This window comes from Lissotriton vulgaris, chromosome 4_1, assembly GCF_964263255.1.
Source record: "Lissotriton vulgaris chromosome 4_1, aLisVul1.2, whole genome shotgun sequence".
NCBI classification, from domain to species: Eukaryota; Metazoa; Chordata; class Amphibia; order Caudata; family Salamandridae; genus Lissotriton; species Lissotriton vulgaris.
Genome location: NC_141691.1, coordinates 1,304,104,536 through 1,304,118,875, shown reverse-complemented (window position 1 = coordinate 1,304,118,875; position 14,340 = coordinate 1,304,104,536). Strand labels below are relative to the sequence as shown.

At 43.0% G+C, this 14,340-nt stretch overlaps 1 protein-coding gene across 1 annotated transcript in view; it reads right to left on the bottom strand.

Annotated features, from left to right (window-relative positions):
* Window positions 1–14,340, bottom strand: part of TMX3 (thioredoxin related transmembrane protein 3) — a 234,054-nt gene that overhangs the window by 126,805 nt on the left and 92,909 nt on the right. Inside the window, exons 7-9 of the mRNA XM_086965544.1 lie at window positions 11,180–11,279; window positions 4,129–4,206; window positions 1,967–2,033 (exon numbers count right to left, since the gene is read on the bottom strand). Of these exons, the coding sequence (XP_086821670.1) occupies window positions 1,967–2,033; window positions 4,129–4,206; window positions 11,180–11,279 (245 nt within the window). The remainder of the gene's footprint in view (window positions 1–1,966; window positions 2,034–4,128; window positions 4,207–11,179; window positions 11,280–14,340) is intronic.

The window sequence follows — 14,340 nt, the reverse complement described above, 5'->3', positions numbered from 1 at the left end:
GAAAATAAAAGTTTGTTGACTGTGCATCCTGGTATACGAGGGTCTCTGGAGAGTTCCTTTAAGGCACACTATCCCTTTTCCAGACACATAATGGCAGCCTATGGGGCTTGTCTGTCCAACCCTTTTTGTGAAGGGGAGTTTCTCTAGGTGTAAAACTTTCCAAAGTGTGTAAAATGTAATATTATTTGGCTATCCTTTTCACTTCAAGATGAAGTGCTGGCCAATGTAGCCTTGTAGTTTTAGGCAGCATTATTTGCCTTTGATTTTCTCTTAAGTGTCTATGCAGGACTGCAGAAGAAGACAACTTTAGAGACTATTTCGATTGCTCCGGGGCGGGACTATTCACAAGATTATGACTATACACAGAGATCCCTTACTACAGAAGTTGTAATTATTTTTCAATTTCTGTACAATAAAACGGTGCATCTTAAATTGCTACTTGAATACACATTTAGTTTTTACTGCCGGTACTAAAGATAAAATCACAGTAAAACTCAAATAAAAAAAGAATCTCAGATTGCAGCAAAAAACAAACAAGAAGCCAAGTAGGTACTCTCTTGTTGGTTTTAAAAGGAGTGTAAACAAGGGAGACAAGACAGGAACTAAAAACATACCGCACAACAGTTCTGTCTTGCTTGAACACAATTTTTTCACCTTTACTAGTTTTGTATGTTTGGTAAGAAAGTAATGAATCTACAGAAGCCATGGTCTACTACCAATTTGTTTGCACACAATACAAACAGGTTCTGGAGGATATCCGTTGCTCATGAACCCTTACTTGAGTACTGGACACAATCCTCCCTGAAAAAAGCCTCTGGAATCTCAGCTACTGCCTTGGCTAAACCAGTTGTAGTAACCATTGGAGAGAGGAGAAGTTCCAAAGGAAATGATTTATGGGCTTATTTATGCTGCCCACTGCTAAGGGCAGGTTCGAATGAACAGGAGAGTCAAATTAAATAGGAGTAGTCTGGAAATGATTATCTTTTTGTTTCTAAGCAGTGGGTTAGTGAATTGGTGATTTCTGATTGGGCTGGACATTGTCTCCTAATACATGTTGAAGACCCCTAAAATGATGTTTTCAGCCAGAAGTAAAGAGAGATAAAGGGTAAGCAGAGCTCCGTTTGATTCGGTCAGCAAGATATGTGCTGGCTGATTTGGTATTACTGAAAATTGTGAAAGGAACTGGTTGCCCATGTTGAGGTTTATAATATTGTCTTGTATTTTGTTCATGAGCATGTAGAGAAGCCCCAAACAGAAAGCATGTGTAAGGTAATCAATCCTCAGATGAACGCTCCATAATCTAGGATAACACATTCTCCAGACTAACATACACATCAAGAATGAAATGTACTATATTGCTGACTGGCTTGGGTTGTATGCAAGCAGCCAAGGCTCCTTAAGTGTCCGATTTGTACTCTTCAGTCAATGCATTGTGGACACTGACAATGTTTTCACTACTTACAAAAGACCTATGCGTATTCCAAGTACATCTACTAGTTTTGTGAATTTTCACTGTGTATTCCTATGGATTATCAAACAAGCGCAAACCAACAAGGAGGACTCAGGAGAACAAGCATTTGCTTGTTTTAATACAAGCATGGAAATAGGTTTCTTCAGAAGTAATCATTTTTCTACTTACTCTTAAAAATAGGTCCCCCATATTTACACCTATGATATTAGGGTGTAGATTTAGAAACATGCCTACAAAGATAAAACATTGTAAAGTGTTAATTACATTTGCTCTACTCAATCCGCTGAGAATCCTGGGGAGAACTCATTCACCCAATCAATGGTTGTACAAGATACTCTGGATAAATTTGCCCTTCTAGCGAATTCCAACAGATATATCTACAGTCCATTTGCGCAAGTAAACAACACTTATGTGAGTATACATTTTTGTTAATATGGTGATTAATAAACAGAAATGCCCGTTAAATCAACAGGGAGGCAGGACAGATGAACTTACCATCGTAAACAAAGTAAGTTGAGTCCTTGAATACCAGCACTGCGGGAATTTCGTGAAGTGTCACATACTGAAACAAAAAAGTACTATTTTAAAATGTTAAATTTAGTTTAAAATTTTAGCTGAACATTAAAAAAAAAAAAAACGAAACAAGGAGAACAGAAACTCTGAAAAATTGGAAAAACCAAAATATAATGAATTCAGAATTAAATGGCAAACTACAGGAATGAGAACAGTGGATAAGAAAAGTCATGAAAAATGGACTCGCAGTGAGGCAAATAAGAAACAAATCATTACATCAAGGTGCTAAAATCCATCAGTGTGGATGTTGGATGATGAACGAGGAACATCCTATAAAAGGCCTGGAATGTATATACGGCAGTGACAGAGTTTGGACAATACGGAGTTACAATGTCATATCCAAGACTTGCATTTGGCTGGCTTTATTGGTGTTTTTCTCGAACACTTGTATGTTTAAAGATAGCTTATCCAAACCACTGCTAAAATTATTTGGGCTAAATGCTTAAAGGAAGATGTAAAAAAACTCAGGAATGTCCACAGTTGTTACCCATACTCAAATCTGCACCTGTCCTGTTATCAAGTTGGCCGGGTATGCCCAGACGTGGTTCCCTTGCTCACTTTGCCACTGGATTCTAGCTAGCCTGGCTGATGAGGTCCCAGGATGCTTGTTTCCGGTCAATGGAAGCCACGGCTTGGCAGTTCAGGCTGGACTGTTCCCATGAGGCACAGGGTCAAGACTGATTCGTATATAGCAGTGTCTGAAATGGGGTAGCGAGGTTAGCTAAAGAGGGATGAGTGATTCAACCCAGATCTGTGACTGGGGGTGTGTCTGAAAAGTTTCAGCGCTCCGTCCATCATCTTCTTGTGTATATCAAGCCCTACCTCTCATGGGTTAATAATCTTAATCACAGGTTTTCGTTAGTCAGATTACATCTAAACACCATACAATTTCTCAATGGCTACCCTAGCAAAGGTCTGTTTGCTGCCAACCTGCCTGTCTGTCCTTGAGATGTGCGGTCTGCACAGAGCACCCTGCATTTTAATCTTTTCCCCAAATACTACTCTTTGCTAAGGACCGTTTATTTTTCCACTATTATAGTAGGCAAATATCAGACAGTGCAGGGCTGCTATGGACTTTATGCATAAGCTATCGACTGAGGACATGTTTCTCCAGTGCAATTTTTCTTTTACAGCAGACTATACATTTACGCTCTATAGTTGCCCAATGAAATTGTTTTATACCTGCGAGACATTACCTTGATTCACAGTTTTATGATTCTATACGATTATGTCTTTGAGTGGATTTATTTTACACACTTGTGTGATTAGAAAGCATTGTCTTTTATGGCAGTCAGTTGACGTGATATAGAATAATGTGTGGAACTCAAGTAATGTCAACCCGACAATAGCTCATTTTACTCATATACTTTAAATATGTTTAACTACATCAGCTGATTTCACTATATATGAAGGCATAGGGATCCAAGTTTGTTTTCTCAAAGGATTTCCTGCATAGGATTACTTCTAAATTCTGGAGCATAGCGAACCCATAGAGGTTTTTGTTAGCAGAATTTGTTTAATAGTTGATGGCATATGCTGACAGGCTATACTTTGTAGCTACTCCGCTCTATGCGCTTATGCTTATCGCTTAGGGATTTGTCCAGCAGGTTGCCTTTACAGCACATTTTGCATGCACTTTACTATCGTTATTAGAATGTTATTATGCAGTTTTATGTAGGAAGAATGTTCTGCAACTGCACTTTAATGATTTTATTTAAAATCAAATAAAGGTTTATGATGGGGTACATACTCATAAAAACACTTAAACCAGAAAAGAGCAGCAAGACTGTGACCTATGTATCTGAACAGGTCTAAAGAGGTATATGGCTTTACTCAGGCACATTAACAAGTTTGTTGCACATTATTTGCGACCAACAACTTAGCATGAAATGCCTTTAGAATGATAGTTCAATGATGACCAGAAAAATGTTTTCACTACTTTGAAGTCCAACATTCATAAACACAAATGGACCTTTACATCATGAGCACATACATACCATTAGACACAATTAGTCCTCTGTATATAAACAACCTATAAATAAGCCAAGTAAATTAAAGCTATTTCTCTAGTACAGATTGCTTACCTCAGGAAGTACATCTTCTGAGGCAGAAAAAAAGTATGTATAAACAATAAGTTCTGAAGCAACTTCTATGTATTTTTCCTGTCAATATACAAACAGAAAAACAATTGTAAAATGATATGCATTATGTTAAGAATAAGCGCAGTCTGACATTTACTGATGACAATTATTAAAAAGACAAGCAAAAACAAAATAATTAGTGTTGATCTTTTGTAGCAAGTACATACATACATGGTATTTTTCCATCAAATGTTGGAGCGTTTTTTCTATTGTTTTTATGCGAGGTCAGTTCTCTGGGGGCTGTGGACCTTGAAGGAAACTAAGTAGCCCTTGTGGCAAGTATTGCAGTACTGAATGGATCCACTGAATCCAGATATTACAGCAAGCTCACTGAATTGCTCCACAGCTATTTTTAAGACTTTGGGTGGAGGCTTACTCTGGTGAGGAATAGAGTGTCCAGTTCCTCAGAATTAGCCCTTACAATAAATAAATAAACATGTTTTTTTTAAATTAAAAAAAAAACATAGAAACTTATTAAAGTTCAATTCCTCTTGGCATGCTGTATAAGAGACTGCAGATATACTGCATCAAACTCATGCTCAGGGATACTGTGTACACGTTCACAAAGAGACAGACTTACAAGCACACTTCTAGCCAGTTCAGAACATGGTTTTTAGGTCGAGCCTATAGCGGCAGCGTGCATGAGCTGCTCGCTTTGCGAGGCATGCAATAATCCAGCATGGAGGTGGAAGGTCATCGGGACTAACAAAGACTTCTTCCAAGAAGACAACCTGCAATCATCCGAGCCCAACACCAGGTGGCGATCTAATGCACAGTGTACTATCTGCAGCTCATATGCCTCGAACACCGATGTATCTCCTCAGCTGCATAGAATGGACCTGTCTCAAAAACTTGCATCACCACCACAACCCGCAATGCCTTCAGAGCTGCCAATGCTAGAAGCATCCTTGGCGCAGGCCCTCACATCACTCATCGACAGCAGCCTCGAAGACTGACTCTGCATCACTGCCTCGCATCTTCTTGGAACAGACGCATCACCCTGACTGCACACCGCATCAACACAGGACTTCGCATTACAAGCCCCCATAGACGATGACGCAGGTCCTGGCATGGTAAACATCACTAATTGTTTCAGCTGCACAACCCTGTACCCTGACATAGATCCTCACAACGCACAGCACACAAGGATTTAAAGTACTTTATTTAGCAGGCCTAACTGGGTCCCTATATTTGCCGATGCTTTATCACGGTTGGCCTGAACTTGTGATTTTGTCCTGGTCTGGCATGACCAGATATCCACAGATGGTGGCTTTTGACCCTATATTTACTAAAATCATTAAAATTGCCTCTCTCCGGTTCTGCGGATTGGATGGTCATCATTTTGGTCTCGTTTTATTTATAAAAGAAAGTTTGATTGGTTTACCTTGGTATGGGATCCTTTTTGTGTGGCTTTTTCACTTTGTTATTTTTTGAAGTGTTGTACAAATACTTTACATATTGCCTCTAAGTTAGGCCAGACTGCTCTGTGCCAAGTTAGCAGAGGACTGAGCATAGGTTAATCGGGGGTTGGGTCATGACTCACCCTGCTAAGGACTGTGGTTGCTCCTTGACCAGTGCTCACATCCCAGTCAGCCAGCCACCCGAATTCTCAAAGTCAGGATGAGCAGTATGGCCAGGTCTCTGATTTTAGAAGACTATCACAGTGCTCATCACAGAGAAACGCTGAGCAGTTGAATTAAAGATTTAGACTGAAGCAAAACTGATTCCCTGCAGTCCAGGTTGCTCATCTGCTTTTATGTAGGGAAGACAGTTAAAATGTCCTCATGCTATTCAACCTGAGATTAATGTAATTAGGATATGCTTCCAGCCACATAAAATATATTTTACTGGGGAACCAGAAATCCTCTTGTAAAGGTCTAAATGAAAAAAGATCTGTAACTGCAAACACTAGAATGCAATGTACTTCAATGTAATGTTGAAACTTATTACTAATGCGGTGCACTGCACGCTCTGAACTCTGTTACCGTGCACCTCTCTTCAAATATTGGTGTTCTCCCATTGCTTTAGCCCCTTGGAAAAGCACTGTACAGCAGTAAAGCTATGTGCCAATCTTACAAGGGCTTTGTGGCTAATTTACACATTTTGGTGTGTTCACAAAGTTCTGCAGGGTAGCAATTGCCTTTTTGGTATGCCTACGCAGCACTTACAAGAGCAAAAAAAGTTTGTGAATCTGGTTATATATCATGCATCGATATTGGAGGGATATGGTACTGCATGCATCTTTAGTCAACTCCAAGATACAAGTAGGCTGGAGCTATTGGTTAAACATGTCAAAAATACAATTTAAATATTACCCAAAAAAATATTATTCTGCAACAAGTTAGCCCTTAACAGGACATGAGTAAACACCATATTGTTCCTCTTCTATATTACCCAGACATTCAAAGCAACTTCCTAATATGCTATTTTATATCACAAATAAAGATAACCTTGGTATGGTTTATTTAGGATTTGTGATTTCTTTGCACAGCGAAGAGTTTGTTTTGCTCCATTTCTGTAAAATAGGCATAACACAAAAAGGCTTCTACTTCATGAAATGACAATTAAAATACATTGTTTACAAGGAAACTATGAACAATGAGAGTTTGATGCAAAATTGCCATCACAAGTTGTGATTACTTTAAATTGATAAATACTAAAAAGACTATAAAAGCACCTAAAGCATATTTCAGAAGGGATTTTTGATACTTTGCTAATGTGAGAATCCCATCAAACAAGGGGCAGTAATCAATTATATTAGAATTGTTGTGGTTAATTGTTAGGCTTGTCAGCCTTAGGGTCGTCTTTCCCACATTCTTTTTACTTCTCTTCAATTTGTGCTGAAATTCGTCTTTGTTGGACTTAGGACTCTATGTACTTTACCAGTGCTAAAGTGCTTGTGTTAACTCACATGAACATGGGTTGATTGGCACATAGCTAATTGGCATATTTAATTTACTTATAGAGTGATAGACCATATACACAGGGCCTGTAAATTAAACGCTGCCAGTGGCCCTGTAGAATTTATTGTGCAAAGGCCCACCACGGTAGCCGGAATGCAGTTTTGAACTGCCATTTCGACTAGGCTTGAAAACTCCCTTGCCAAGCCTCAAACTCCCCTTTTATTACATATAAGTCACCTCTAAGATAAGCCCTAGTTAGCTCACATGTCAAGGTGCTGTTAAATAAAAGGTTGGACATGCATGTTTAAGTTTTAAATGTCCTGGAAGTGAAAAACTCCTAGATTTGTTATTCACTACTGTGAGGCCTAACGCTCCAATAGGTTAACATTGTAGATTCCTTATTACAGTTAATAAGCTGTAGTTCATTTTTAGTACCTATATAATTGTAATGATAAACCCTCTTTAATGGTAAATTCAGGTTTTTCATTACTTTGTGAAAGTTAAAAACACTACAAATGCCAATAATGACCAACTCTTTTTATACAATCAATTTTATTCTGAACACTATTTAATAATAGCAATCACGGGATTTTTTGTGTTTCCATTTTTTCTTTTTTGCTTCATAGGAATATTTATCATATACAGAAGCACACTTCTGCTGTATTTTACAAAAATGATTCATAAACACCCACCCCTGAGACACATGCTACATACTGAAAACATCGCTAATAGCCTATTGTTAGGACTGTCCCATCGCCCCTCCCCTATCTGAGGCTGGTGAACGTGCCGGATAAAACAGGGATTGGTCGACACTATTTGATGTAAGATATCTACATTCCTGGGAAAGATGCCAGAGCCCAAAGGGGCAATATAAAAGCACCAAAAACATTGATGGAAACGAGAATGAGCTTTTGTTGCTCAGCTTCTTGCTTTTATTCGTGTGATAGGGAGACCCCAGTAAACAATTTAAACCGCACCCACAAAATTTTTAATACCGGTCTGACTGTTTAACAAAGGGAGTACATAAATGTCGACATAAGTGACATACCCTCACCCATACTAAGAAACTCATAACTAGGAGACTGTACAACCAGTGGACACTTGCACTGGGAAGCATTTCAGAGTACAAAAAACAGAATGTACTGATAAAGCATATCACATTAGGTAGGTGAGGATTTATCGTTCTATCAATGAATAATCAGCATTTGCTGAAGTAGAGCGCAGCACTGTAACACCTGAGGGTATCTGGGTGCTGGGGTGCAAGGTCTCTGTTGAAAAGCCAGGTCTTGAGGAAACTGCATGTAGAGGGAAGAAACGAGCGAGCACAAAAGCCAAAATAGAGGGCAGAAAAAGCAAAACACGGGGCAGAAAAATGAGGAGAAAAGGGCAAAACAGAGCATAAAAGTCAAAACAGGGCAGCAAAACTAGCAGAAAGGCATAACAGAGGGCAGAAAACCGAGTAGAAGACCAAACACAGAGTAGAAGACTACAAAAAGGAGCAGAAAATGCAAACTAGAGGGCAGAACAACAAGCAGAAAAGGCAAAACAGCAGGAGAGGACAAAACAAAGGTCAGAAAAACGAGCACAAAAAGGCAAAATGGAGAGCGGAAAAACAAACAGAAAAGGCAAAACCTGGCAACAAAACTAGCAGAAAAATGCAAAACAGCAAAAAAACAAGCAGAAAAGCCAGAGCAGGAGAGGCCAAAACAACTAGCAGAAAAGCCAAAACGGAGCAAGAAGCGAGCAGAGGAGGCACAAATAGAGGGGAGCAGGTACACCGGTAGCAGAGGGGGGCAGACTGTGGGCAAGCTGGACAGGAGAACTGTCGCAGGGGGAGCTGGTACGTGGGCCTGCTCAATGTGGTCACCCTGCGGTCCCCATTAAGTAGGTTCTGAGACGAGGGCGGGGCGCTGGGTGGCAAAAGGAGGGAAACAGAGAGAAGAAGAAACTAGCTAAAAAAAGGCAAAACAGAGGGTAGATAATCTAGTAGAAGAGGCAAAATAGAGGACAGAAAACAAGCAGAGAAGGCAAAACAGGGGGCAAAAAAAGGAGCAGAGGAGGGCAATACAGAACAATAAAAAGCAGAGGACAGCAGTTAGACAGGCAGCAGAGGGTAGCGGACTGTGGGCAAGCTGGACAGGAGAACTGTTGTAAGAGTACAAGAATAAAGGGTAACTCAGTAACAGATTTTACTACTAATCGCAAGAGTGTTGTACTTCCAGCATGTTTATGTCCGCTTACGCAAATTAGACAACAGTTGTTTAACACCTCTCACTCACGGTTTCCTGTGTTGGCTTCCTGTGTCGTACCTGTTCTGCATACATGAGAATTTTGTGATTTTGCTTCTGCTGCCAGTTCTTAATTTATTATTTGTGTTAGAGAAGTTTGCACTGCAGCCATCCGTGCAATACCTTTGTGTTGTGAAACTCATTATAAAACTTTCCACTTCCCATAAGAAAAAAACAATACACATGGTCAATGCTTATTTTAACGCATGTGAGTGAAATAGAGAAACCTAGCAAAATATGTGAGCAGAGTTTGCTTTTGGATTTATACATGAAACAAGCAGTTTTTGAAATAGACTAGGCAACGTAGTAAAATGTTAAAACATTGCTGACAAGTGGCTCCATGTCAATGCCTCGTCAAGGGCAGCAAGCGCTATATAAATAAATACAATGTATAACACTGCCCACTTTTGGAATTTTAGCCAGCAGCACTTTGCAAGCAGATGTTTTGTTGCAATAATAAAAATGCTAAAAGCGAAACTACAAGGCCCGTCCCACAATGCAACGATATAGTGGCGGAAAAAAAAGACAGCATCCTAAGTCCTAGACCCAAAGCAAAGAATTGTGAATTTGGGAAACAACATTTAGTTGCGGACTGTCTGCCCTTTTTTCTTGTAGGTCCTAGATTAAACAGCCCCGTGGGGGTGGGGTGGGGGGGGGGCGAGGGCACAGATAGCCTTGTACAGGTCAGAATTGCTGTGAGAGAAAGTGCCACAATAGTGAATTTTCATCACGACCCAGGCCATGGATTGATTGGGTCTAGTCACTGATGACATTATTTTCAACAATAGCTACTGGAATAACCACTTGTGCCAGGAAAGGTTCTATTTATCAGACTACCAGGGTAACAGTGGTCACATGGGTAACAAATGTTTTTTAAGCACGGTTTTAGCATTTTCGATACTTATAAACTTTGTTATGCCGGTTCACTTTGGGGGAACTAAAAAAAAAAAAAAATCAATAGAAAAATATAATCACTGTAGGTTTTCTTCTAGGACTTGAGGAGATGTCCCAAGTTTAGGTGAATGTACAAAAAACCCCAGGTGAATCCACCGAGATATATGAAAACCTAGATCTGAAGGAATAGGTCTGCCCCTTACTTGGCAGGTTTCGAGCTGGATGCATCTACCAATTTAGGAATAGAGCACAGAAACTTAATTTCTTTATTTAGAAAGTATTTTTCATGAGAAACTTATTTTGCACGCCGTTAACTGTGGAGATGTTGCTTTCCACATCCAATTTGCGTATGCACTCTTGTCTTTATTGGCATTAAAGTAATGCGATTACATTTAAAAGAAGAGTGGGAAGTTTCATGAATACCTGCAGAGTTACAACTTGGGGTAGATTTTTAATCATTCTCTCATTGGCTATGCCATTCCTTTCCTGTAGGTACATACACATCCTCACGCCTAACTTAAAAAGGCTGAAAAATATCTGCCATACTTGTGGATTTTCTGCAGGAGTAAATTCCATCTTCAAGTGTAAATGTCAGCAAAGCCTGATTCGTGAATCTGGTAAGGCGATTTCCGCAGATGCCAATTTTGTGCAGGTAAATTAAACTTTAAGTTGCAAAAAATGGGTGCAAATTCGGCCTTTGGTGTTTGCTTTTTCATGGACCGATGCTGATTCACTCTAAGAATATACAGCTGCCACAGACTGATCACCTTCATAGGGAAGTTATCCTGAGAATAACTGTTGAATGTAAGTTTGCCATCAGACCAAGCTGTTATGATGCTAGAGCTCTGAAAAACTATCTCTCAGTCTGCTAGAAGTCTATGCCATATAAAACATATTTTACTTTCTAACCTTCAGAGTCGATTCCCCACCAACATACAAGAACAGCACACGGTGCCTCTTTTGTACATGATCGAACATCTGCTGACTTGGAAGCGGGCGAATCACAGGCCTGAGAAAGAAAAGGAAAAAACATATAGATGAACAGACCATGGACTTGGAATTGTGATCATTTCTCTTAACTGTGCTTTCGTCAGTCTGTGGTATCCTGGAAACAAGTTCCGGGTAGTGACAGTGAAGTTATTTCTTTGGTTAACCATCTACTAAGTTTTTATGTTCACAAGGAGAGTTTTCATATACATACCAAAATAACGCGAGTCCCACAGATGTTGTACACGCAATCCTGACATTGCATAGGATGTAGAAAAGTCGAACATTATTGCTATGTTACCTTGTTCTTGTACAGCACATCCCCCACCTCAACTAAGGTCACCTAAAATTTCAACTGGTTTCTCTGTTTCTTTCCATCTAAGCTTAAAACAGATGAGACCCTGAGTAACACACTGTTGGGTGCTCTGTGTAGCACAGGTGGGCATGTTTGTAGATATTCAAGTAGAGGGGAACTGGATACCGATTGTTAGTAGGAGTGATGGAAAGAAAGACATTGCCATCTCCTATGGAATCTGACATGTTGGCAGTCTTGAGAAAGTGTGACATAATTGCATATAGTATTTGATGTTATGTTGAAGCCTTGTAGGGAGATGTATTGCCATTTATCCATAGCAGTCCTTACTGATTTGCAGAAATTGTTACAGGCTTGCGGATAGTTATCCATCATCCACAGGAACACCATCCGCATCACGACCAACACCGACGACACCATCGCACCCGCCGAGCACCTGCACTTCCAGGTCCACATCAACCCCAAGACCACCCTCAGAGGCACACTCATCTACAGACCCCCGGGACCACGCACACAATTCAGCGAAGACATCGCCGACTTAATCAGCCCGCACGCCCTCCTCTCCACGGACTACATCCTCCTCGGGGACCTCAACTTCCACCTGGAGAACAACAACGACCGCAACACCACCACCCTGCTGGACAACCTCGGACTCAAGCAGCTGGTCACCACCCCCACCCACTACGCCGGACACACACTCAACCCCGTCTTCTCATCCAGCAAGGACATCGCCTTCAGCCACGCCACCGGACTCCACTGGACGGACCACAGCTGCGTCCACTTCAGCTTCAGAAGGACCACGATCCACCACCACCAGCAACAGGTTGCACGCAGAAGCTGGAACAAGATCACAGCCGACCAGTTCGCGACCTCCCTGAGCATGAACCCTCCCACCAGCGCAACGAACCCAAACCAGGCGGCCACCAACCTCGCCAAGTGGATCAGCAACTGCGCAGACGACCTCGCCCCTCTGAAGACCCCGCCTAGCAGACCCGGTAGCAAGAAAGCCCCATGGTTCACCGACGAACTCAAGAGCTCCAAGAAGAACTGCCGAGCCCTCGAGAGAACCTGGCGCAGAGACCCAACACCGGACAACATGACTGCCCTCCAGCTCGCCACCCGAAAACACCACCAACTCATCCACGCCACCAAGAAAACCGCATTCAAGGAACGACTGGACAACAACGCACACAACAGTAAGGAACTCTTCAACATCGTTAAAGAGCTCTCCAACCCCAACGCCGGAAACAACAACATCACCCCTTCGCAAGACCTCTGCAACTCCCTCGCCTCCTACTTCCACAACAAGATCGCGGACATACACAACAGCTTCAGCTCTTAACCGACGCACGCCACGACCGAACCACCGCCCCCCACCACCACCCTCCGCGCCTGGACCCCGATCAGCACCGAAGACACCGTCCGCACGATGAACTCCATCCACTCCGGATCTCCTACCGACCCCTGCCCTCACCACGTCTTCAACAAGGCCGACGCGGTCATCGCACCCCACCTGCGGGACATCATCAACACCTCCTTCGACAACGCTACCTTCCCGGAGAGCTGGAAGCACGCCGAACTCCGCGCTCTACTAAAGAAGCCATCAGCCGACCCCACCGACCTCAAGAACTACCGCCCCATCTCGCTGCTCCCGTTTCCTGCAAAAGTCATCGAGAAGACCGTCAACAAACAGTTGGCCGCCTTCCTCGAGACGAACGGTTCTCTCGACCTCTCGCAGTCTGGCTTCCGGGCCAACCACAGCACCGAGACCGCCCTGATCGCAGCCACCGATGACATCAGAGCACTGCTTGGCAACGGAGAAACAGCAGCCCTCATCCTCCTAGACCTCTCCGCGGCCTTCGACACGGTCTGCCACCGTACACTAGTGCAGAGACTCAGCAACGTCGAAATCCAGGAGAAGGCACTGGAGTGGATCATCTCCTTCCTCGCCGGAAGGACACAGAGAGTCCGCCTCCCCCCGTTCAGATCTGAAGCCACCGAAGTCATCTGCGGCGTTCCTCAAGGCTCCTCGCTCAGTCCAACCCTCTTCAACGTCTACATGAGCCCCCTCGCAGACATCGCACGCCAGCACAACCTCAACATCATCTCCTACGCAGACGACACCCAGCTGATTCTCTCCCTCACCAACGACCCCGCCACCGCCAGAGCCAACCTTCACGAAGGGATGAAAGAGGTAGCCGAATGGATGATGAACAGCCGCCTGAAACTGAACTCGGGCAAGACGGAAGTCCTCATCCTGGGATCCTCACCCTCCGCCTGGGACGATTCCTGGTGGCCCCCCGCCCTAGGCAGCGCACCCAAACCAACAGACCACGCATGCAACCTGGGCTTCATCCTGGACTCCTCCGTCTCCATGACCAGACAAGTCAACGCCGTCTCCTCGTCGTGCTTCAACATCCTGCGCATGCTACGTAAGATCTTCCGGTGGATCCCCACCGAGACCAGGAAGACGGTCACCCAGGCCCTCGTCACCAGCCGTCTGGACTACGGCAACTCCCTCTACGCCGGAACCACCGGCAAACTCCAGAAGAGACTCCAGCGGATCCAGAACGCCTCAGCACGACTCATCCTGGACATCCCCCGTCGCAGCCACATCTCCGCACACCTGCACAGGCTCCCGGTCAACAAGAGAATCACCTTCCGACTCCTCACCCACGCACACAAAGCCCTACACAACCAAGGCCCAGGATACCTCAACAGCCGCCTCAACTTCTACGCTCCCAAACGACAGCTTCGATCGACCGGCCAC